This window comes from Scatophagus argus, chromosome 2 (genome assembly GCF_020382885.2).
Source record: "Scatophagus argus isolate fScaArg1 chromosome 2, fScaArg1.pri, whole genome shotgun sequence".
Taxonomy (NCBI): domain Eukaryota; kingdom Metazoa; phylum Chordata; class Actinopteri; family Scatophagidae; genus Scatophagus; species Scatophagus argus.
The window spans coordinates 9,081,908-9,107,534 of record NC_058494.1 but is presented as its reverse complement, the minus strand read 5'-3'; the positions used below and the strand labels follow the sequence as shown (position 1 = coordinate 9,107,534).

The 25,627-nt window shown below is 42.0% G+C and overlaps 2 protein-coding genes across 7 annotated transcripts; both read left to right on the top strand.

The window, feature by feature from the left end:
* The first annotated feature begins 3,119 nt into the window (after positions 1 to 3,119).
* On the top strand, positions 3,120 to 15,430 carry b3gntl1 (UDP-GlcNAc:betaGal beta-1,3-N-acetylglucosaminyltransferase-like 1). 6 transcript variants are annotated; one of them, XM_046406783.1, is made up of 13 exons: positions 3,122 to 3,382; positions 3,471 to 3,657; positions 4,046 to 4,162; positions 4,264 to 4,363; positions 5,284 to 5,348; positions 6,465 to 6,530; positions 7,527 to 7,622; positions 10,326 to 10,421; positions 11,232 to 11,356; positions 13,079 to 13,214; positions 13,364 to 13,432; positions 13,659 to 13,733; positions 14,438 to 15,430. In XM_046406783.1, the coding sequence occupies exons 2-13, from the start codon at positions 3,565 to 3,567 to the stop codon at positions 14,516 to 14,518; spliced, it is 1,119 nt and encodes a 372-aa protein (XP_046262739.1). In that variant the 5' UTR covers positions 3,122 to 3,382; positions 3,471 to 3,564; the 3' UTR covers positions 14,519 to 15,430. The 6 variants fall into 6 exon arrangements, with proteins under 6 accessions (XP_046262744.1, XP_046262752.1, XP_046262739.1 ...); XM_046406788.1 differs by having other exon boundaries at positions 3,120 to 3,688; XM_046406796.1 differs by having other exon boundaries at positions 3,121 to 3,661.
* A 4,257-nt stretch (positions 15,431 to 19,687) lies between these two features.
* metrnlb (meteorin like, glial cell differentiation regulator b) lies at positions 19,688 to 25,627 on the top strand. The gene is made up of 5 exons (XM_046406829.1): positions 19,688 to 20,068; positions 21,217 to 21,400; positions 21,533 to 21,758; positions 23,146 to 23,205; positions 24,808 to 25,627. Exons 1-5 carry the CDS (start codon positions 19,974 to 19,976, stop codon positions 25,122 to 25,124), a joined length of 882 nt encoding a protein of 293 aa, XP_046262785.1. The 5' UTR covers positions 19,688 to 19,973; the 3' UTR covers positions 25,125 to 25,627.

Here is a 25,627-nt window from a genome sequence, read left to right as displayed (position 1 = left end):
GAAGAAACTATACCTTACACAGCTCTTTGATTAAATTAGAATCAAAATGAAATCATATCAAACTAAATATGTTTTGGGCTTTTGCTCTTCCAGATACCTTGTAATAAATTAAGGAGTGCTCGGGGCGTGTTGATGGTAGTGTGGCCAGGTGTTGTGGAGATTTCTTGCCTTTGACAAATTGAAATGAAAGAAAGACTGATGTTACCACACTTGGGCTGTGCCGTGGCCCCTGTCAACACAAACACATCCTTGGTTGTGTTAAGTTTGTTTAAGACAAGGACCCCAAAGCAGAGACGTATACACTGGTGAGTGGGAACAAAAGGTTCTTTTAATCACTCCACAAACTAAATACAGAAACAAAAGCAGGCTGAGGAGGCAGGGAGCTGGCTGGTAGGAAGAAATCTTCAGCAGGAGAACCTTGATTCAGGGAACAGGTGAACAGCATACAGAGGTAGAGTGTAGAATAACCTGGCAGCAAGCAGGACTGAAGGCCAGTCTTATAAAGTGGAGGGAACAGGCTGATAGAACTCAGGTGTGCCTCTGCTGCCAACAGGAGGAGTTAGCCATGCCCCCTGCCACCCACAGGCTCTGCAAAAAGAACAGAAATAGAAAAGGGAACAGAAAGCACAAAAAGAAAAGCACAACAGAAAACATACTACGCCAAACCATAACAGGTTGTCAGCGTACAATGTGTCTGCTGTCTGCGTGCCTGCATGTGTTACTGCACAAATTAAATTAAAACCACCACAAATTGTGGCTAAAGGTCAAATATGGGCAGTTCACAAAGAAAAACTAAACGAATCAGGGAAATTCAATCATTCCCATGCCATCAGGCACACTTGGACAATTCCCTTCTCTTTCATGTCTGGCGTTTCTGTCCAAACAAAATCAAGTGCAGTCAGATCACAGTTCTCCACAGCTGCCGTCTAGACCTCCAGATACAGTAACTCAACTCATACACACATTTGAAATATAACATCACCATGTGGTGTTGATTTGGTTGAGGAAGGGACATAAAACAGTGAGTGATTGTGACACCAGATGAGAGAGTATGTGCAGAATAGTTTGTATTGCAACTGTATCAGAGGCCCTGTGGACCTGCGGTGCAAGGAACTCAGCCACAGTCAGAACGCACTCATAACCTCAACTTGAACCTCTAAGATTGAAACATTTGAGTAATTTGATTGTTTGTTAGTTGATCATCCATGGCTGTCTGTATCAATCTCTATGCGTCAGAAATTAATATCTGGTTTGCCTCACAGGCTCAGTGCAATATTACTGCAAGGATAAATGGGTGGTTTCTCTGGACTCACACACAGTATTTGACAGTAACACAAACATTTAATAATGCCTTTGTTAGCTTTTTCCATGAGAGTACACAAACATACAGTATTTCTCTATCCTGTTCAGCAGGTGTGTGTGCACTCTTGCACTCTTGCATCTGTATAGTCAAGCCAAATACTATCTTGATCCCATTTATCATGCACTCAAGCATGAGAGAATAATCCCTGATGTTGGCCCTGGTCTGCTCCCCCCCCCCCAGGGGCTGTTGTTCCTGGCCTGCAGTGAGGCCTACATTCAATTTAAAAACGCATTCAAAGTGATAAATTAAGCTGAGTCTGATGGAGATGCTGCAATGTGTTAACAATTATTCTGCAACGCAATCTCTAAACTACATCCTGTCTGACTGGTGCCCTGATTAAGCAGGATTGTGTGTCTGTGTTGTAAAATTTAGGACTTCATAAAAAATATCTCGGGAGAGGGAGTTCATGCGTCTCTAAAGTGGGTAACGTAGAAGTTAAGCAGCTTTTGTTGGTTTTATTGCTCATGAACTGTTATATAAGGACACAAATAAACATGAAACAAACATAAAGAGTAATAATGGGGAGGTAGACCTTCAGTATCCTGGCAGTATGTTACATCTAATGGGTAAAGTTAGAGTTTGAATATTTTATAATCTGGGCTGATGGTTGATTCCTGACTCAGATGATGACCTTTGCTGCTAGATTATCCCTGCTTCAGATGAGCAATGTCATGCTTATGAATATATTATGTATATATTCATATACATCAATAGAGTAAAAAAAAATAAAAACAAAACATCTTAATGACTCAAACATAAAACAGCTGCTAAAGAGAGCACACTAAGACAGACAGACAGCACACACACACACACACACACACACACACACACAAAGTCTTTTTCTCTCTCATCATAATTTACTTTCCTTTCCAAGAGAAAATGAAAATGATGGTCAGAAACAATATTTCAACCCATCCTGTTTTTCTGTCTGCTCACCAAGACAAACCTCCCATGCTTCACGCTGCCAATGTTATCATAAAAACATGCTGATGTGGTTCACTATTCAGCATTACATGGAGAACGAGAGAGGGCTGCACTGAGTCAAGCAAAACAGGGAAAATGAGAAATCTTTACTTCAGTAAGTATTTGTTTTAAAAATCTCAAAATGATCTGAAATTTGCTTGAAAATGAAAACAAAACAAAACTTTATAGTTGTCACTCTGAGTAAAATAAGGAGTTGTCTATTCTATTAAAACAATGTAAAAAAAAATTTAACCAGCTGCAAACTGTTTTATAAACTGTAGTTGTAGTGATTTTAACAGTGTTTTACATTTGTTTAACAAGAGTGGAAACAATTTGATTCTGTATTTCTCAATAAATTTCATTCTGTTACTTTGTTATGTTGTTCAAAGGTAAATTTGTGTATTTAGTTGAAATCATTTAACAAATAATAATGAACTCTTGAACAACTTATTGTTGATCTTGAAAATAATAGCTATGATATGATCAACTCATGATCATATAAAGCTACATATTATCTGATAAACACAGCATAATTTGGAATAATCTCCATGAGGACTGAGCAAACTCCACCTGTTGAAGGCCATGAGATGTGCCTGAAAGCTTTGAATTATTTCCAGTGAGTGGACCTTGTGTGAAGATTTTTTTTTCTCCCCAAATGATGCACCGAAATAGAAACATTTTCATGAAATACTTGATCGAATATGAATGATGGCTTGTAGGTTTTAAGATGTTCTTTTGTGTGTGTGTGTTTGTGTGTCCAGAAAAAGAGGACACATTAAACCGCTCAGTTGTTTGACACGCTATCGGAGACGTCAGGAGTCAAATGATTGACGGGGACGTACAGCGAATCAGGTGTCTGTCCGTATTTTGCACAAACCAATGAGGATCTGGAATTCATTGTTTGCGGAAGTTGTAAAACTCTTGCCTACACAGCACGTTTTGGAGGCACGTTTCGCTCAAATTGTCACTTTTCCCATGTTTCTTATCTACAGGACACCTTGTAGAAGGTGCCTTTTGTTGACGTGGATCCACTTCACACAGAGAAGAGTCAAAAATGTGTGTTAACGGACATTTTATTCACGTGTTGCCCGCGTGGGTCACTGTTTTACCTCATGTCCACGGGGTTCATCCTCATTGTTTCCAGATATAATTACACCCTGTACTTATCCGACGAAACCGAGTTCAGACGTCGGCTTAAGGCTGTTTGGTTGCCCAGATAGTGGACTCACAGAGGAGACATGAGCCCACCGAAGCGGCTCCGCACCACAGAAGAAAATGAAGAGGAAACACCGTCAGGAGAGCAGGAGGAGGAGAGGAGAGCAGTGGACGTGGTGGGTGAGAAGACTGACACTCCCATACCCGGTGATGTACCGACACAAATGAGAAAATACATCAGAAGGAGCGGGGGTTTGAGCTGTTTCAGTGGACATATAAATTAGGACTTCTTAGTTATTTTTCTTCTTAGTTGAAAACATCGGTATACTGTTCCTTTAAACTATGTGTTAACTGAAATGATTTTTTGATGAATTCTCAATGCCCCCTAATGTTCGTCCCACAAATCTGCTGTAAATCATTTTCAAAAAGTATCACCACAGCACTTTTACTCATTGTCTAAATTAACTCCCTTGTTATTATTGTTATTCTTGACAGGTTATTCATGTTAATGCATTCATTCATTGTGTTGAGTGAAAAATCCCTCTCGGTGTTTTCTGCGCTCAGAGTATAGTCGTGCCAGTATACAACGCTTCCTGCTGGCTGGATGAATGTCTGCAGGCCGTAATAAACCAGGACTTCACTGGAACCATGGAGCTCTCTGTCTTTGATGACGCAAGCACTGTGAGTTTGTTTGTTTGTGTATTTACATGTGTGAATGCGTCGTTTTCTCAGAATATGAAACCTCACTTGAAGTTCTGTGTGTGTGTGTGTGTGTCTTTCAGGATGACTCCAGGAAAGTGGTGGAGAGCTGGAGGGAGAGGCTCAAGGCAAGAAGTATCTCACTTGTGATCTCCGGCCACAACTCTGCACAGCCCAGAGGAGGTCAGTAGCCCTTTAGGTTGTTGATCCAGTTTCGACTGGATTATCTTGTCAAACTGTGACTTCAGCAGCTCATTTTCACATGTGAAGCCAGATTGGCTTAATGAAAGAATAAACATGTAAGGAACTAATCAGTCAATTTTTGGTGGAAAACTGGCCATAAAATCTCCTTAACTTTGCCTATAATGTGAGCAAGACTATTCAGAAGTCCTCTTTCAGCCTTTTTCCGTAGCTTTCAACTCTATTACTTCATTCATGTCGTCATGGAGACGGCTCATAACTCCTTAATCTCTGACACCATCCCAGCAGATCCTATGACCAGTTTTGGTCTGATATTCACAGCTCATGTTGTCTCTCTCATATCTTTCTGGGAATGCAACTAGAAAAAGTTCATGGCTGGAATTTGAGTTGAGATTATATTGTCAGAAAATGCTCACAATTCAGTGAGTGGCTGAGGAAAATCACTAATGCATTTTTGATGTATCTTGCATTGTTGAGAACTTGCCTCATTGACTTCCAGTTGATTTTAAAATTGATTTTGAGCTTTTACACAGTACTTTTAAAGCTTTCTTTTGGTCTGGCTTCAGCACATATTTGTGAGTATTTTTTGTCCATCTGACAACAAAACTCTGCTCACAGTCCCCTGGTCTAGACTTCACATGACAGGAGCAATTTAGCAGCCTTCCTGTTAAATTGTTATATTAAAACAGTATGATGATCAGTGTGACGTTCTCTCGTGTGTGACTGGCATGGCCTTATACTGACAATGACATGAAATGACATTATGTTATTTTAAATGTTGCCTTTAATGGTTGAATATGATAATCACTAACACATGGTCAAATATAGGAAATAGTTTTCATTCACTGTTACACACACACACATACACACACATAAACATACACTGTTCTTTTGTCTTTCAGTGGGATATGCAAAGAATAAGGCAATATCTCAGAGCTGCGGACAATATTTGTGCTTTCAGGATGCGGTAAGTGTGTGTGTGTGTAACATGTCAGACAGCAGGTTTCACTTAACTGTCCAGATGTGTTGCATAACACACTCACAGTAGTGAGTCGAAACTAATGAGATCGTATGGGTTTGTACAGATATACAGGGTATGCGTGGACACATATACGTAGAGATCCCAGCAGCTCAGCGCCTGTTTGACAAACCCGTTTGAACACATGACCAATAAGCTGAGAGCAGTGTTTGACATGTGTGTTTTTTATGAGCATGTTCAGCTCTGTCTTTGAAACAGTGCATTGTAGTTGCTATTCTGAAGGCTAAACTGTAAAAACTACAAATAAAATCTGCGATATCTGTTCAGATTTGTTTTGTCTCTCAGTTGTGCAGTATCTCAAAGACTCTTTTCTGGCTGTTAACTATTGTCAGAATGAAAGACTTAATGAATATACAGTGGCTTTCTCAGAAAACAGGCAACTTCTGCTGTTTGTTCTCTTACATTTGTTTTGTACATTCACATCGGTTCCTGGTGAACATCACTTTCATCATATAATTTTCTGCCACTGGGCACAAAATCTCCCGGGAAAATGAAGGCTGCTGATGATCCAGTTGGATTGTCAACCAGACACCATTTCTGCCTGCTTTCGTGTCTCCACTATGAACTACATTAATGGATACACTCATCTTGTTGTCCTGTGTTGATGTAGTCTCTGCACTGAGGAGAAGTGAAAGCAGCTAAGTTGTCTTTGTGACAATGGCCACAACGGTAACATCCTTGGAAAAGTTGGCTCTGTTTCCAAGTATTCCCACAAAGTCCAGGGAAATAATGTTATTGTTACTACCTTGTTACTAGCTTCTAGTTCAAGAGCATGACACCTCAGATTTTTCTTTATTATGAATGTTTTTGTGTTTCTATGTTGCTTTACCATATTTTATTTTGTATATTTTGGTTATGTAATTTGGCATTTTAATTGTACTTTGTGTCAAGTAGCTGCTGTACTGCTGCATTTCCCTTTATGGAAGTTATCAAGGTAGCAAGTTATCTGACTAACCAGAAACCTGCTACTTTACCAAGAGTGTATTTGTTGTCACCCAAAGCTGAGAACTTATTATGATAGACATATATATTTACGCACTTTAGGATGATGTTATGTTGCCCCAAAGAGTTCGTCTGCAGTATGAGGCGTGTCTCCTCCATCCAGACTCTGTAAGTTCTCTCTTTAATATTTGCTTACTCACATCCTTCCCCTCTCCGTTGCATTTTGCCTTCATCCCTCCTCCCCCTTCTTCACTTCTGAACAGAATCAAAAATATTTGCATTGTTTGCATCACTGATTGCATGCGTGTATGTGTGTGTGTGTGTGCTTAAGTGTGTGTGAGAGAGAGAGGGAGAAAGAGTGTGCGCCTCCATGCAGTTGGCACACAGAACAGTGTGAGTATCCGGTGTTGATGCTTTCTGTGGCCTGCCAGGTCACAGGTTAAAGGTCATGTGTGTGAGGGAAGTGAGGGAGACAGCATGGAGACAGCAGGCTTGCTGCCATACACAAACAGCCTGCCTCGTTCTGTTATGACTGTAATATTTTATCGTTCTGGATAAAAATGAGAACCTCTGTTATGTTTTTCAGTTCTGTGTAACCTCTCTCCTCTTTATGTGAGCCCCTCTTTATTTCCCATTGACCTCTCTTTTTTCAAACTTGACTTGTGTGTGTCAAAAATATTGAGAAATGCTATATCTAGCTTCTACTTGAGGACTTTGACATCTTAAAAATGTGATCCTAAAGCTGCCCAAAACCTTCAAGATATTCAAATTGCTACCATACAAGACAAAGAAAAGCCTCAAATATTCACATTTTGAGAAGCTTCTGTCACATTCATCTTTTTTTTTTTTGGCTTGAAAAATAAGTCATACAGTTCATACAGAGTTCTCTATTACTCGTTTAATTCATTATTCAGTAATTGTTTTACCCCCTTACAAACTCTCTACAGTCCCTTAAGTATTACCTGAAACCTTGAAAAATTATTTAAGTTACCTTCAATCTGAAGGTTTGCCGTCAGAACCAGAAGAGATCTTTGGAGCATTACACAAAATGCACTAGTTGCATCTCTGGCAGCGTTTTTACCAATTTCTGCAAATGTTTTTAATGCTTTGTGGAAGGAAAATATTTACCATACTTATATCTGTCTATATGTGTTTTTGTGCTAGCTGATTGGCTGTAAAGTTCAGAGGGTTCCAGAGGGATCTACTGAACGTTACACTCGCTGGATCAACACAATCACTCAGGATCAGCTCATCACACAGGTAAAGGCCCACAGCTTGGTGCACAGTGTGTGTCTGGGCACCAGAACCGTATCTGTGAATACACTGTGTTTATGTGCATATGAAAGGTCATGTGCCAGGCAGCAGCCAGGTCAGACAGAAACAGGATGTGTACCTGCCATCCACAGTTTCCACGGAAATGTGGCAGTGGAGTGGACAGAGGACACAGCATCACTCCTGACCTCTCTGTCCATCTCAGTCCCACCAGAGGAAACAGATCACACTGCTGGCTGTGTGCTGACGATCGTCCACAGTGAGAACTGTTGGCAGTGGAAAGGTTCATTTTGCAGCTTACACACTGTTTTCTGTTTCAGCTGATCCTGCTCCAGACATTTTTATATGTAGTGCTTACTGTACTGGCCCGCTGTGTGAAAGTTGCTGTGTTTTAACACTAAAGACAACAGTGTAGTTACTGTAAACAAATCTCACACCAGCTTCTGCACTCCATCAGGTTGGATTTCATCAGAAATTGTTTTACGGTCCAGAAAAATGGCTGCTGTTCCTCCAGTGCAGGTGGAGCTGGAGTTTCCTGCTGTGGTGAAATAAATAAGGAGGCAAAGCTGTAAGTGGCCAGGATCCAAGCATCATCTGCCATGTCTCTCGGCCACATCTGTTCCAATCTATTATTGCTTAATCAGACCAAATAACAGGAATAATTGATAAGGTTGTCGCTACATTAGCGTATCACTGGCCATAGTTAGAATGCAGTATTGCTCTGCATTCAGCAATACTGATGATGTGTAGAGATTTTCCATGTTGGAAAAACTTGCGTGGATATAAAGTACTTTATTGAGTGAAAATCTTTACCCTCCATTTCACAGCTAATACCACTACTTTTACAATATTCAACAGTCACATTAATCACTAAATGATAAGAGAACCAGTGATATAAAAATGAGACCACTGGCAGTATTTCTATTTATGTAGAGATTGGAGTCAACTGTTGCTGTCTGAACAAAACACACTGTCACCTAGGATACAAGACAACCTGGACCTGCTCACCCTCTAACACAAACACACACACACACACACACACACAGAGAGAGAGAGAGAGAGAGTCTGCATAACTCCTTAGCAGACATTCCAGGATATTTATATGATATTAAGTTTCATGGAGCATGAGAATGAGATCATACATTGATTCTGCAGGCTTAAAGGCAGCTCCTTTTCCTCCCCGTTGTCTTTCTTCCCTTTATCAGCCTTTACTTTCAGTTTCTGAGTAAAAGAAAGAAAACCTAACTCAGTTAAACCAGAGATTTACTCAGGGTGGTGCTCGTTTAACTTGATCCAGAGCTGGAACCTGAGTGTTCATCTGTAGGACATTAGATATGGTCATCCCAAACCTGCCCTACCCCACTGACTTCTCACATCCACACTGACTCTCTCCCCCTGTCTGTCCCCTGCTTTCCCAGAACTCGTTCTTATTCCACTTATTCATGCTTTTGGCCACAGCTTACATCTGCAAAATGTTGCAATATTACAACAGAAGGAAGAGGAGTTGTACGTAGGTGGAGACACACACACACACACACACTTAGTAGATTCTGTCCAGCTGTTTGACTGGCTGAATCCAGATGTTTTTCACAATTTTCTTCATATGGGATGCATTTCAGTTATGCAGTAGTATTATGCTTCTACCAAGAAAATTCGCACTCTCGTGCATATGCACACACACATTTATGCGCAGCGTGTGAAACACAGTTTACGTAGTTGGACGAAGAAAGAAATCAGCCTTGAACGACCCTCGAATTAAAAATGCAACAACACTGCTGAACATAACACACACACACACACCCAGAAAAATCGAAGGAACAAGAAGCAGTGGGGGTCTGTAAAGAGGGGTGGGCATGAGGTGATGGTAACAAGAGAAAGAAATATAGAGGCCCTAATGTGGTCCTGGTGTTTTTAAGAGTCTGTGGTTAGAAAGAGAATGAGAGGCCAAAACAAACTCATTAGTCAAAGATCACGTGAGAGGGTGGAAGTGTGTATCCTTCCCCTGCACACTCCAGGAAGTGCACACTTCTGTCAGAGAGTGTGCGTTGCTGCACTTTAACCTGTTTGATTTTTTGTTTGTGGTTTTTTTTTTTTTTTTTTTTTTTTTTTTTTTTGCAGGATTAGAACTTTTGCCAAGTCCTTTTCCATTTGATGTTTGTTCCCGAAAGCCAAATGAGAAATTTCCCCGAGCCTGATATGGCTGTTACTTTGTCTTAGCACAACAAAAAGTTCCTTTATTTTTAAAGTGGAGCTGAAATGTGTGTATTCCTGTAGTTGGGGGGACAAAAAATCTGTTTGCACAGTCACATTGTGAGGACCTGAAAACCCAAAACGCAAGTCCCCACAACGTAAATCATTAAATATTAGGGTGAAGTCCTGCTTTAAGGTTAGGTTGAGGTTAGGGTTTGGTTAAGGTAAGTAATGTTTATAGTTACGGTCAGGTGGTGGTTAAGCCTCTAGGAAATGAATGTAAGTCTATGTAATGTCCCCAAAAGTGATGGAAACATGATTTTGGGAGGGGCATTGCTCTCTGAGTAAGCATCTTCATGTAGCATCTCAACAAATTCATGTCTGCTCTTTTAGGGGCTGACAACAAAGTTTTCTTGAAAATGATCTGTTCTGTATATAACTGATAACCTTTGATTTGTCCAACTGTTCTATGTTAAAGTATGAACTGTTGTTGTTACTCAGGTGTACACGTCTCATGGGCCTACCATCATCATGCCAACATGGTTCTGCTCAAGGAGCTGGTTCCTAAAGGTTGGACTGTTTGACGAGGGAGGCAGGGTGAGAGTTTGCATCCAAACAGGCCCCAAAGCCCAAAGCTCATCCTGTGTTTGTTGTTTCTTACTTTTGCTTCTCTTGTTTTTCCTTACCTTGTATTTGTCCAGCAATTCACAGTGTTCTACTGTTATGTAAAATTTATGTTTTTTTTCCCCGATCAGTCAGAGAAATAACTGACCAATCAGAGCTTAATAAGTGTGTTTAAGAAGAGGGACATAGTATTTGTGATTATATCTGGGTATAATACATTCACAGACAGAAAAATGAAAATAAGTGGGATTGGGAATTGGGATTGGGGAATGGAATCGAGATGTACAGCTTGTGGTAAGTCGACTTGCAAAAGTAATAACTTTTTTAAAGAGTAGTCAACTCATTTATCATTGCACTCCAATGGCATTGTCAGAGTCTTGATGGTCAGTTAAAAATAAGAACAAAAATCAGTGCAGCAGAACAAGAGATATTGTCTGTTATTATTTCATGCATTCTTCTCCCTTGTCAAAACCTGGCGCCCAAATTACCCACAATACAATTTGATTGTCAACAGACCAGACCAGTTGGCGATTCGTTTGTTTTATGCTAGCAGCTTCTATCAGCAGTATCCCGCCTAATATAAAATTGTTTTTTTTTCTGTAAGTTTTCTCTGTAAATCAGCACATTTTATTGATTGTGGTGAAAAAGCATTACATTAATCAAACTATCACCAAATACCAAACCAGGCCCAAGAAAGCTCTGGACCTAAAAAGCAAAAAGAAATTTATCACAGTTATGGACGGTGTCCAACCATTGTCTCCTACTCTACTTCCTTGTGTCCAGGGAGTCCCGGAGGACTTGCTCTTCTTCTACCAGAATATTCGTCAAGGAGGGGGCATGGCCAGAGTCGACCAGTGCCTGTTGGTGTACCGTTACCATGAGAAAGCTGCTACACACTCTGTAACAGAGTTAGTCCCACTCAGCTACACACACACACACACACACACACACTTGGACACAGTGTTTATCCTCCACCTACTCACAGCTGCCCACTGGCATCCCAGATTTTCTCTGAGTGCGATACTCTCTCACACTAGTACGCGCACACCAGACAGATGCCTGTTTTGTAATCTTGAGATTTTCAAAATGTTTTGGGAATTCAAGCCACTTTCCCAGCATATGAATCCTGACTTTCAACCTGTTTTCGTCTCTCTGTGGAATGCCCGGTATCTCCCGAACACTTATGGGAGGGAATTGGATCTTGTTGGGAACTGTGTCTGAGATGGTGTGTGTGTGTGTGTGTGTGTGAAGGATCTGACACTTCTATGTTTCAGCAAGTTCATGTAGTGTCTACAGGTGCGTGCGTGTGTGTACTTCAAAATGTAAAAAGTCCTTCCTGTCCTCCCTCCCCACATACCTCCCTTCCTTTCAATCCCTCCTCCCTTCCTGTTGTCCCTCTTTCATTTCCTCCTTCTTTCCTTCCTTCCTCCCCGGCGACTGTCCACTGCATGTATATCATGCTGCCTGTGTTGACGCACTCCTTCACCAGTCATCCTCCTTTCTGTCTTCATCTATCATCTGTCTATTTTTGGATGCCTATTTCAAGCTTGCCTTGCCTACTTTCCACTCTACCCCACTTCTTGTCACCCCTTCCCATCCTCAGCCTACCTACTTCCCCTCTTTAATCAAATTGAAACCATCATCTTCTTGCTCTGTCTCTCACTCTCTCTGTGAGGTGTGAAGTGTGTTAAGATGGTGCCAAAGAGTAACTGAGATGAGAGGCTTCTTAACGCAGAAAGGCTGTGTTTATAAATGTGAGTCTGTGTATGTGAAACTATACCAGAGTGCGTGAAAGTGTGTTTGCCTTTTGATCTGCAGGGTATTAGGAGGATGAAGGCTTCAGTATGTGTATACAGATCCAGTTTATAGTAAATCTTTGCCATGAATCAAAGCCTGTACAGAGAATGTACAGGAAGGCAATCTGGAGACCACCCGTGCTCCATGTTGGTACTGGGTTTGGGTTTGTTTGTCATGTGAGGCCCACTGTTAGATCCAGTAAGACGCTCACATTAGGAGAGTGGGGTATGTCCTGTGCATGTGTTCGTATAATTACTCAATATCTGTGTGTGTGTGTGTGTGTGTGTGTGTCTGAGTGAAAGAGAGGGAGAGAGAGAGAGAGAGCAGGAAGGGGTTTAAGAACTTGAGTGGACCATGAGGACATATATCTGAGTGTGAAGGTGTGTGTGTGTGTGTTCAGCTGTGCATTTCAGTCAAGGTGCAGGCATACAGGGAAACGAGCTTATTCAAAACAAGCCCAATTTTTTCATCCGCTTGAAAAAACAAACTGTAGTCCATCAAAAATATGTTATAGTTTTTATTTAATGACCTGAATGTGCATAACTACCAGCTAATCCAAAAATTCTCATCTCACTCTCAGAAAGAGAGCAAATAATTTTATTTCCCCAGTTTATTTTCATGAATATCTCCATAATTTATGTGTCTACTGGATTCGATTTGCACATTTCCACCCAAGTCATTTCAAAAAGCAGAACAGGATCTGGGTGCTGTTACATAGCACATGCAGTATATCTGTCAGTGTATCCAAGCCCCTCCCTCTCAGTCCAAATGAAACATATGCCCTGTTTTTATGGTCCGACCTTTGATGCTCTGCTCATTTCCTCTGTTTCCAGGGAAACCATTTGGAAGCTGCGTGTAAACTTCCTGCAAGAGAGAGTTCTCAGCCAATGGGAGAGCTTCACCATATGGAACGCAGGGAAACAGGGCCGAAAGCTGTACCGAAGCCTGAGTCCGACCAATCGGAAGAAGGTGTGTTATCTCCAGTTTTTGCAGTCAGATATTAGGCACCAGCCAGATTATTATTATTGATATTTTTTACTGTTTTCTGTCTATTAGTGGATATAAGTGCTGGATAAAGTCTGCCTTTTCTTTCATCACCGCTGTTACTCATTTGTCAGGTGAAGGCTTTCTGCGATGTCGACGACAACAAGATCCAGAAAGGCTTTTACACATATGAGGAATCCAAGGTGAAATCAACCACTGTGGATGCTAAATACAACAGGTTAACTGTGACTCAGTCTAAGATGACCTGCAAACTCATCAAACCAAGAATATTAGCCTCGTTAGATTTATACGATATGATTCGAATGAATGGTCACACAAACACTTAATTCTAGTGTTAAAGCTGTAAACAACTATGATATGTGACTTCCATCTCTCTCTCTCTCTCTCTCTCCGCTGATATCCCTCCAGCAAAGACCGAAGCCAAAAATCCCAGTTCTGCACTACAAAGCCGCCTCCGCCCCTTTCATTATCTGTGTTAAACTGGTGAGCAGAAAGCGTGTTTGTGTGTTGTATGTTTGCTGTTTTTGACCGCCTGTCCCTCAGGTCTGTAATCTAAGTTAACGACATAATGATCAAGGGCGTGTGCCAGGCACAGAACACACACACACACACACAGGAAATGGGTAGAGGCAGTCGCCTGATCTTTGATCACACAGTGCTCGCACAAACATCTGATGTTTTTGCCACTACAACAATTTGTACTTCAAAATTCTGGCAATCCTCGTAGCTATTGCTTAGCCCCTTCCTAAGATAATGACATTTTCTTTTTATTATAATTTTTTTTTATTAATGTAGAATAACATGCAGACACAAAGTTGTTCTGTCAGCCAAATTAGCAATTGCCTACTTACCTTCTAGCTAGATGCAGACATCAAATCCAGAGTGACCCCACCTTTTGGGGCTACTAATTGCCCAATTATGGGAATTAGGAGAAGTAATCATAGTAGTCAGACGACAAGGAAACCTGGACTGCATCATTCTCTCTCTCTCTCTCTCTCTCTCTCTCTCTCTCTCTCTCTCTCTCTCTCTCTCTCTCTCCCCCCGTCTCTCTTACTGGTTCTCTGCGACACACACACACAAACACCTGAACTCAATTGCACAATTTTTGTATTCCCAGATGTCAAGTAACTGTAATCAACAACAAAAATGTCCCTGTTGTTTCTTTCATGTTGTTGTTCCATCTTCAGGACATGACTGGAGGTGTTCTGGAGGAAAACCTCAACACTTTGCAGCTAAAGGAAGGAGTAGATTACTACCATTTCAACTAACTGCTCACGGTGATGGAGAAGACCAGAGGAGCCCTGCAGCTTGAGCAGGCTGCTGCAGAAGTCTGAGGAGTAGGCAGGTGATAACAGGGAGGCTAACTGAACACTGGGACAAAGACAATGCAAAGGAATGAGAAGATTGTATTGTACTTGAAGTGGTAAAAGACATTTTTATGTGTGGGGAATCTGAAAATGTTCTTGAAGTTTTCCTTGGCAGAGTTGACAGAATGGCTGATTAAGGTACAACAACACATCCCAGCTGCTCTTATATCTGTCCATTTAAGATACGTCCAGGACACGCATAGCTGAGCACAAAGACTGGAAACAGGGGAAACACTAAACCTGGCTCTGTCCAAAGGCAACAAAATTAGCCTGAGAGCATGTCTAAAGCGGCATTTCATACACAAAAAGACAACTTAAAGTGCTTCTCATAAAAGCATAAATATGTGTAAACATACAAAACAAAACAGAAAATAGGACTAGGACCCGTTTGATCTAAGGTGAGTTTTTGTCCAGAACCTTTCAGTGCTTTTTATTTCTTGTTTTGATACAATTATTCCACCTTTTTGTTCATTTTTACATCTCAACATCTCAGCAATGTGCTTCTTTCTCAAAATTTCTAACTATTTAAATCTCAAGCATGGATGTTAAGGTTAATAGAAATAACCATAACCTGACCAAGACTTCAGAGATTTGGCACGAAAGAAAAAGTGGAGGTTTGATGTATAATTGAGCTACAAAGAAGAGAGTGTTAGGCTCTTATATTTTACTCTTGTCATGTAAGAGGACATGATGATTGCCAGTGTTGACCGTTGGAGGAGTGAAATGTTATTGTGTTTTCCAACCCTGTCTGGTCTGAAATTGTTTTTTTGCTGACCTGTTAGATTAAAGAAAATGATCAGAGTCAGTACATCATCACAGAAGATTGGGACGTTTAATGATCAGAATCGTTCACTGGCTTCCATGCACAATCACATCTGCTACAAACGCACAAACATGGATACTGCATATTTGTTTTTGTTCCCTGGATCTCTTATGAAATCTAAAGAACAATAACCTCTTTAAGAGAGCACAGTTCTGATACATAAACACACACAAAAAGTTTATTTTACCTCACAGAGTGTGGAGTTTTTCTACCCAAAGGTAAACAGACCTTTCCTCACAAAATCTCCTGTGGTGTTTGCTGGGTCGACACCGCGGTCTGCCTTACTGTAAGTTTGCCCACAGCAGTTTGCAGGGAAGCAGCAGTGGTGGTAAAAAAATAAATAAATATATACTGGAAGGGGTCTTAAGCTCTACCAAAGTTTTATTTTCGCTACCTCTGCTCGTTATCGTAGACTGGAACATACAGTTGCATCATCCTGTGAATGCACAGAATCAATGTAACATGTCAGAAGTTAGGCCTGAATCCATTGTTTTTGCTAAATTGCAGCACTTTTTGAGCTTGATTCAGCCTGAGGTTTGAGGAGAAAACCTCTGCCACCCACAGTACAGTGCTCACATCCACTTAGCACTGAGTCTCCAGCCAGACCCCTCTTCCCCCTCTGTGTTTCTATACACAAACACTTAAACAAGAGGGTGTTTTCCTCAGAGATGTGATTCATTCCTGTGGGGCTACTAATCTGTTGATCAGTGTCTTAAATGATCAGTTGTTTTGTTTATAGAAAGACACACAATAGTACACGTTACATTTTCCTAAAACCCGAGGTTTTGTATTCAGAGAGCTTGTTTTGTCACACTTTAAAACACAAAGCTGCTCTGTGTACTGTCACATAAGACTAAGTAAATTGACAATTTTTGCATGACCTAGAACTGACGGTGGAAGATGGTGAACATGATCAGCATGTTAGCATTGCCTGCTTACTGAGCTCAAATCTTTGCTGGGCGTCAGTGCATTTTTGTTGCCTTTTTAATCTCTCATCACATCTTTTTATCTGACTCTGATTACATTTTGTTGTGGACAGCACGCTCGATAGTTTGTGGTCGCTCATATTGAAAGTATATGCAGTCATGGAGCTGTAAAGGGCTTTGGATAAATGTCTGCCAAAGGGAGACCATATATTTGAGAATGTAATGAACCAAAGCGTTTTGTTTAAGTAAGACCATATTCTTTCTAAATACATCCTGTCTCCTTTACCCACTTTGCCCTCATGATGAAGCACTTGGTGGATGATCAGAGCGAGCCCTAATGGAGAATCTATGAAAGAGACTCAGAAGGAGAGTAAACAGAGCTTTAGTCAATGTTTACACTCCGTCTCTTTGCAGACATCAGACCTGATAACACACGCATATAATGAATGACCCTGACCCTGGAGCCTGCTTGACCTCACTGGTCAAATAAACCTGCACGTGTGTAGAAAGAAAATGCAACACACACATGCGTGCACTTACACAGCTGCATGTTCTCCTGCAGTGCAACTGATAAGAGAGAGAGATAAGACTTGGGTGTGTTTGGGTGAAGAGAGCCGGCAGGTCAGACACCGAAAGCTTTTTTCATTCACCTGCAACTTTACCACATTCCTTTATTTCAATCTGTCCCTCCTTCCAGCAGTAAAAATATGTGTGTGTCTGCCAAATGCCAAAGTAAGCCTACATTAACTAAATATCTCGTGTGTATTGTAGCAGTAATGTTCAGAGGGGAAGTCTACTAGACAGCTGTAGCAGGAAAACCACAACTAAATTCAGTGCAAGCTAACGATTGAGGAATCCGTTTTGATGGACCAGTATCTTTACAGTTCATTTAGTTATCCCACGAATAAATAAGGCAGAAGCAAATCATTTTGCGGGGATCCTGATGCAGAGTAAAGTATCTGTGGTTTGTTTTGTAGGTTGTATTGCATTATTTAAGTTCTCAATCAGCCTGAACAGGAAATGAAGACATTACAATATTTCTGCAAAATGCAGATCAGCCTGATAACCTGTTTCTCAGTCTCACTGCTTCACTTACTGTTGTCTTAGTGTGAAGCTGTCGGTGCTGCAAGCTGAAGGAGTGATGTTGTTCCTCCTCCTTCAGCAACGACTGTCAAGCTGCCCTTGAGCAAGGTACTTAACCTCGCAACAGATCCGGTTGGAAGCTGCTCAGTTTGCCCCCATGGGTAAATAAAGGTTTTTAAAAGGAGAGAGGAGCGTGCTGTGAGCGAGTGGTAAGGAAATAAAGGTCATGTATACTGAAATCAGAGATAGAGGAATGTGTGTGTGTGGCTCCGTGAGGAAGCAGTGTGTGGACAGACGGATCGTTCCTGCTGTCAGGCCGTTTGAGAAGAGCCAGGTGATGGCAGGGGGCTAAGGGGAGCAGGTCGCAGGCTCTGCAGCTCTGTAAATACTTCACATTGTGAAGGAGCACACAGGGTCAAACGGCACATCAGCAGCTCAGACTTCCTCTGCTGTGGTGACAAGATTAGACTCGGGTCATACTCCCTCTGCAGCCCCCACAGTTTTGGGCTTCATTTATGTCAGTGGTGAAAGTGTATATTTTTCAAAGCCACTGGGGGTGAAATGCGGTGCAGTGGTACAGATGTGTTTTTACTGTAGTGTAGAGAATCGCCCCACCTGTCAGGTCGATCAGTAGAGAGATTTTCACCAGTCCGGAGCTCACAGGAACCTGATTAATGCATCGGCTGTGAAAGTTAATGTTTTATAGATCTGTTATAAGCCGTCAATAAGAACAAATTCGGGGTTGCCTGGTTGCCCCTCATGCTGGTGTTTTATTGATGCTGTTATGAATAATGGCAATCCATTAAAAATGCTTAACAAGTGGTTAATAGTTTCTGGTCTGCATCCAGCCATTTTCCGGGAGGCAAGTATGGTCTAATGAGTTGAAAGGTTTTTTCCAATAACCCAAACGTTGTCCTCATTACTTGCTTATAACTGACCTATAAAACATCAGCAAATGATTTATTAGGCATGAATAAAGCCAATACTTACAACTTACAAACCCTCCTTATTAAAGCGTGTCTCCAGAGTCCATTCATTCATTTCAGTTTGGGTGTTTTTCAGTTGTGCCCTGCAGTTGCTTCAGTATGGTTTGTATCATCAATAACAATCAGGCCTTCTCCTCCTCTTTCTCTCTCTCTAGCAGTACTGGAAATTCTCATTTTCACGGAGGGTGTGTGTCTGTGTGAGAGGGGAGGTGGGGTTGGGGGTGTGTGTAGGAGAGTCTGTGTTTCGGTATTTCTCGAAATGCGTTACATAGCTGTGTGTGTGGGGGGGAATGTGACGAGTCAGTAACATGCTTGCTGTTCCGACTGTTTTCTCACGGGAAAACCGGCCGAGAACCAAACAGGCGTTTGGAGCACATGTGTGACTTCTTGTTGTGTCAAGGCCTTTCTTTTTCCAAACAGGTCGACTATGAAAATAACACCAGAATCACTCAGGAATATGAGTTATAGGTAGGCCTACAGTTAAGATAAGTTACAAACTAAAAAGTCGCGCTGAAATACCGCTGAGGATTGTGTCAGGCAACGTGGCAAAGCCATAACGGTGTTAACAGAGTGTGACACCGCCTGCAGAACTTTTGCTGAATGTTTGGGGGAGTTGAAGAAGTCATAGGATGCTTTTGTTCCAGACCTGCATGCTGCTCTCATTTTCACTACGATAATATGATCCATCTGTTTGCAAAGCCAGCACACAACACACACACACACACACACACACAGGGAGAGGGAGAGACTTGTCCTGGTTGACTTTGGCATTGTTGCGGATTTTTACACAAGGAGCTGATAGGCTGAACAGAATGGAAATGACTTGAGATAGTTTGGTAAATAGATATGAACTTTGCTAAAAGGACAAAAAATGTTTTACATGTAGATTATAAGGACTTAGTAGGACTATTTTGTCTTTTTATTATTGACTCGTAGGTCTTTGTTTGGACTTGGTTGCGCTTATTATTTGCTTAATTTTTGATCTTTCCCATTTGTGTGCCATCTTTGATTTTTTCCTCTTGTTTACGTTTCTAAACATTGGCCTACATCCTGTTCACCAATTACCAGTGAGAGCTCTCTGCCTGTTAGTAGGTATAATTTCATTCGTGTAAAAGTCTGATGGTATTTTTGAAGCTGTAATGAGAGCTGGAGGGATTTTTCTACACGCATCTTTAATCGGGAGTGTGTGGGTGTGGTTTGGAGCGAGCGCTCGCGTGTCACTCAAGTCGACTCAGCTGCTGGCACGCGCCCCCCGATGACGTGAAGCGGAGCGCACGCAGCAAACTCTTTAAACCCGCCTGTTGTCCAGCAGCGCGCGCACACCGCTCCCTTTACAAAAGCCCCCTGGACAAAATGTTTATCTGCCTCAAACGCAACATTTGCCTCGGTTGAAACCGCCATGTAGTCTGCCGCGCCGAGGCTCTGGGAGATTGTGTATTTCTCTGGATCTTTGCGGTTCGGGAGCAGCGGTGCGCGGCTTGCTGGTCCGGTGTGTCTGCTGTGCGGGATCCGGTGACCGCCGGGCTGGACAGGCCACTATGCTCGGGCCGTGGGCTGCGCTCTGGATCGCAGCTGTGCTCCTGTGCGGGGCGGTGGCACAGTACTCCAGCGACCAGTGTAGCTGGCGGGGAAGGTGAGGATGAAGACTCACTGAAGGCTTGTGATCATTTCATTTTAAAAATAGATATAACAACCAATCGATTATAGCTAGAGACTGCACTGTTATTGTGTATTATGTAGCACATAATTCAGGAATGTTATCAGCATACAGTCATTTCTCCACGAGGAAATCTGTGAACGGTTTTGTAAATCTTGCACTTTCATGTACTTTGGGCTTTAAGCTATTTATATTAAATCGTGGTGGAGTCATGAAAGGAGCTTCAGTCATGTGTGAGAGGAAGGTTGTGTCTTTGAACTGGATCTGTTGTGTATTACTCGGGATTTCAGCGTGCTCAAAGGAGTAATTAGATCCATGGATTTGTTATTAAAAATTTCAGTTTCAGGAAAGACACTGGCAGGTCCAAGTAAAACAACTGACTTATATTCTGGTGAATATCTGCATTAGAAACTTAAGGATTAAGGATTCTTTTTGCTTTGCTTTTCCATTGCTGATATTTATGTCAGACCTCCATAATTCATATCATTATCTTGATTAAAATCTTTTTGCACAATCAGTCTTCTCAGAGAGGAAAATGACTCACCAAACGGCTAAAATCAAGCACGTGGTGTCAGGAGGTGCCTTAGTTTAACTTGGAGAGACTATTTTGACAGGTTTCTCCGTATGGTAGGTTACAACATCTAAAATATGCTCCCTTTAAAATTCCACAAATGTCTTTCCTCCAGTTCCCATCTTAAGTAAATACGGTTATATGGGCCCTTTGATCAGTCCTCCAAGTGCCCGAGTCATAAAAAATGACTTAACGCTCTGTTGTAAAGTTTGCCCGCTTCAAACTTCTAACGACTTGATAGCCCAATCAGTTCCTGGTGTTGAGGTAGTTTACGCACATCAGAGACAAGTGACCACATCCATCCAAAGTGAAAGATTTGCTGGCAGACAGCTGGAGCAGAGTTGCTTTTAATGAACATTGCTCTGTCACTAAATTCCTTCCATATGTTTCCTCAACTGTTTTTCTTGCAGGTTTTTATGTGTTCGCACAGGGATATTTTCAGTCGTGATCCACTTTTTGTTAATTTTGGTTGCTTGGATGATTTTAGTCATCTGAGTAAACTACATGCATGATCTGAAAAATGTGAAAAGAAAATCTGTCCTCTTATCTGCAGTGGTCTGAGCCATGAGTCTCATCGCAGAGATGTGGAGCAGGTCTACCTACGTTGCTCTCAGGGCTCTCTGGAGTGGCTCTACCCAACAGGAGCCATTATTGTCAACCTGCGACCAAACACAGAGCCCTCATCAGGACACATGGCAGGTCTCCATGTGTGCATCAAACCGTACACGTACTCCCAGGTAGAAATGAAATGAACATTAAAGGACCAGCGTTGTGATTGATTTGCGAGCGTAACAATCAGAATCACCAGTGCAGTGTGATGTATCAGATGGATGGAGCTTATACGTGTCTTCCCGGTCTTGTATGTTCAGGGTTCTCATGTTTATCTGGAGCGTGCCGGGGATCTGACACTGCTGCTCCCGGAGAAGGACCACGCTGAGGGCACAGTGCACTGTTTCAGTCTGCCAGAGGGAGCTCTCTTTGTGGAGGCTGTCCCTCAGACAGACATCAGCCGGAGGATCACAGCTTTCCAGTACGAGCTGGTGCCCAGTCAGGGCCCCGGTGCACACATGTACCCGTACCTGCACCCTGGTTTAGGTAAGAGAACGCATGCACCCATTCTTCACTACATTTGTTTTCTGACATGTAGGACAAAGAGGTGCAGTCTTATTTGTGTCGGACCTTTGAGTTATGCTGTTGGCATCAATAAGGTCTGAGAGTCACGCTACACGAAAAAGTGATTTTCTGCTGACTTATTGCAATAGAGTGCAAGGTGGTATCGCTATCTTTACTTTAGTATGTAAGTGTAATACTTTCAGTGTAAGTGTAATACTAATTTTACTAGTATGTGTAATACTAATTCTAGTACTGGTTGAATGGGGGGCAGTCGTGGATCAGGTTCGATTCCCCGTCCCGGTGTCCATGGCTGAGGTACCCTTGAGCAAGGTACCTAACCCCCACTGCTCCCCGGGCGCTGCACGCGGTCGCCCACTGCCCCGGGTTTGCTGTGTGTGTGTGCACGTCACTTGGGTGGGTTAAATGCAGAGAACAAATTTCGTTGGAGTGAGTTCCCTCCAATGACAAAATATGTCACTTTCCTTTCCTTCCTTCCTTTCCTTTCCTTTCCTTAAGCTCACAAGCGAATTGTTTCCAAAACTGCTAATATTTGCAATTTCATTCCAACTGGAAAAACTGCAAACACTGAAGAAACGTCTAAATGTTCACAGCGAGAGATGACCTGGTTCAGTTAAGTCTTAGTTCTCTTGAAGTTGTCTTTCATGCTGTCTGTTTTTGCGTGAATTGATCTAATTGGTTAAAACGGTCTGTTAAACTCCTGATACCCGACACAGGCCACCCTCTCACTGATGTTAAGTGAAGGTGATGAAAAGCTGCGTAACTGTTTCACCCCCTCGTTTCTTTATCTCACTTACATGCTCGAAGGCCTCTACTCCACCTCCCACTTCCTTCTACACTCCCCTGTCTCAGCCAGACTTATGAAAACAAGCAGGCCAATTGTAAGATCACGTTAGGGTCAAGCACAAGGGTCAGCCAATCGTCTCTCAACTGTCAATCAAGAACAGACACACACAAAAAAAAGTGGTGGCCCACCCCATATGAATAAAGGAGTCTGGTAGAGGAGAGAGGAAGGTCGGACTGCTCACCTAATGAGACAGAAGAAAGTCTGTCCGAGCCTGTCTGTGCGCGTCTGGACGTTTTTATGGCTGTTTTTATAGCTGACAGGGTCAAGGGGTAATTCAGTGATTATGTCTCCTCCCTCACCTGCTGTTCTCATTCACATGCTCTCTTGATGTCTCTCGGTCTGGCAGCACTCAACAATACAGAGAAAACAAGAGAACAGGAAACAGCGTGAAACAACTCGCTGCATGATATGAAGCTAATGAGGACAGAACCTCAACTGTGAAAATAAGAACATCTGTCCTTTCTTATGTTAAGTTGTTTAATGTTCTCATGTTTTCCATTTTAGTCACCTGTAAACCCTGTTCAGATGAAGAGATCCTCATGGCTGTTTGTACCAGTGACTTTGGTAAGTACACCCACACACACACACACACGTACACAAAGCTCGAACCAGAAGCGTGTTACCTTAGCTTAGCATAAAGACTAGAAACAGGACAAGGAGCTAGCCTGGCTCTGTCCGAAGGAAATAAAACCACTCCCTAAATAATATGGGATGGGTATTTTAAGTAATTTCTGTATTCAAGTACTTGTATTAAGTTATTATGGAATGCTTGAATCAAATACCTAAGAATACAGTTCAAAATGAACACACAGGTGAGAGTAAGGCGATGGGTTGGTATTAGCAGCACTGTCAGTGGTAGTAGCTACCCTGTCAGCACAGTGCTTTTCTCATAAAGTTTATCCACCCTCGCAGTTGTAGTTCCTAATGGTGGTAGCTTGTATTTCTTCTCAACAAATCATCAGCATCAGCAAGGCATCAGCTCCCAGAAGCCTTCATCTTCCATAAAGCTTAACTGAAGCATATTGGCAGTCATCATTTGGCTAATCATCATGGTATCACCACAGCACATGCTGCTTCTTGTTAATGTAGCCATGAGAGATCGCCTGTTATCCGTCTCCACTCTTTTCTTCTCATACTTGATGTGCAGGTGATTAATTATCCAACTAGTTGTTCCATCATACTGAGTTTAACATAGCTTAACATGGTTTGTAACGCTTATAAGTTTCTTTCATCTAAATACTTCCAGACATCACTCTTATATGTGCTGGTGACTGTTTTGCCCATAACATTAGATCAAGTGATGTCTGACTGAAAACACTGAATATTAACTAGCTGTTATTTTTGCTCTATGGATATGTGCAAATAGCAGCTAGTAGCTAGAAGAGTGTGGTTGATTTAATTACATATGTATTATTAAAATTAAAAGAGTTTGGTCTCGACCTGCTCTAATTGGAAAGTGTCATAAGATAACTTTTGTTATGAACTGGTGCTATATAAATAAACTGAATTGAACTGAATTGAATTAAAATGCAAACAATGTCCAAGGATGAATAATGATCGCATACTCAAGTACATTTGTTCAATCAGTGTTTAAGCAGACATTTTCCTGGACCAGTTGTCAGACAACTAGCAGAGATTTCAGGAAGTCACTTTCTTCAGTTTTTGTGCTAAGCTTAGTTAACTGGCATATGGCTCAAGCTACATATTTACCAGCTGACTACGGGCGAGAGGCGGGGTACACCCTGGACTGGTCGCCAGTCAATCGCATGGCCAACACACAAAGACAGACAACCACACACTCTCAATTTAGAGTAGCCAATTAACCCAACGTGCATGTTTTTGGTATTGTGGGAGGAAGCCGGAGTACCCGGAGAAAACCCACGCAGGCACAGGGAGAACATGCAAACTCCACATAGAAGGGCCCAGACCGGGATTTGAACCTGGAACCCTCTTGCTATGAGGCGACAGTGCTAACCACAGCCACCCAACAAATACGAATATTTCCCCAAAAGTCAAACCATTCCCTAAATATGAGATGATGTCATTTTGCAGAACGGTGGCCATAAGTGACAATACAGGAACCAGGCACATTTCCCTATTTCGTTTTGAGTCATTTTCTTTAAAAACATTATTAATATGTGATCTCTCCCCTTCCTGTTTCTGCAGCTGGCAGTGGTATCTTTCAAGGTGTGGCATCAGATACTCACACCCCCTCCCCTGTTGCGGTGACTCTGACTCGACTGTTTCGTCAGAAGGGCAGGATGTTTGTTTGGCGTGGATCCAGACGGCGACGATGGACTGGACGCATCAATGTTCCTGCACAGTGTGGTGTGCGGCCCGGAGGGGATGAGTACCTTTTGACTGGCTCTGTTCATTTTGGTGAAGCCTGGCTTGGCTGTGCTCCTCGCTACAAGGACTTCCTGAAGCTGTACATCAGAGCACAGAAAGCAGGAACAAACCTCTGTCATATAGATGTAGTCTGAGAGATCTGTCTATGGTTCTGGGTATAACAGAAGGATGTCAGAAAAGTCAGTGAGAAAGACACAGAGAGGCAAACGGAGTTACTGCCCTCTGGCCACACACTGAAGGCTGCAGGCTGTGGGCTCTTTTCAGTGCTGTGCTGTTCAGTTGGACACTTGGAACATTTTAGTAGCCGCTGTGCTGCCTGCAATGTCCCCATTTGACTTGTATGCCGTGTGTGTAAATGTATTTTTGCATGAATGAGACAGCAAATGAGTGATTGTTGAGCTTAAATTAATTTAGTGTCAAATTGGTTAATGTTTTTATTCTCATGATGATGCAGCTTGTGTGATCATTCTTGAAATGAAAGTTTGCTTTGCAAAAAGCTTTCTGTAAAATTTAGGAGTCTTCTGAGAGAAGTGAACAGTATGCAGCTCTGTGAGTCTTTATGTATGGTGTGTGTGTGTGTTTTGCTATTATGTTCAAAGGTTCTATATATTTACAGAAAATAAAAGGTCATCCTGTT

Excerpts from the sequence above, each read along its gene's own strand:
- b3gntl1 (XM_046406783.1), top strand. The coding sequence starts at position 3,565 with ATGAGCCCACCGAAGCGGCTCCGCACCACAGAAGAAAATGAAGAGGAA. Across the intron at positions 4,364-5,283 it reads CTCTGCACAGCCCAGAGGAG|TGGGATATGCAAAGAATAAG; the intron begins GTCAGTAGCCCT and ends TTTGTCTTTCAG. Across the intron at positions 13,433-13,658 it reads ACACATATGAGGAATCCAAG|CAAAGACCGAAGCCAAAAAT; the intron begins GTGAAATCAACC and ends ATATCCCTCCAG.
- metrnlb (XM_046406829.1), top strand. The coding sequence starts at position 19,974 with ATGCTCGGGCCGTGGGCTGCGCTCTGGATCGCAGCTGTGCTCCTGTGC. Across the intron at positions 21,759-23,145 it reads GTACCTGCACCCTGGTTTAG|TCACCTGTAAACCCTGTTCA; the intron begins GTAAGAGAACGC and ends TTTCCATTTTAG. Across the intron at positions 23,206-24,807 it reads TGTTTGTACCAGTGACTTTG|CTGGCAGTGGTATCTTTCAA; the intron begins GTAAGTACACCC and ends CTGTTTCTGCAG.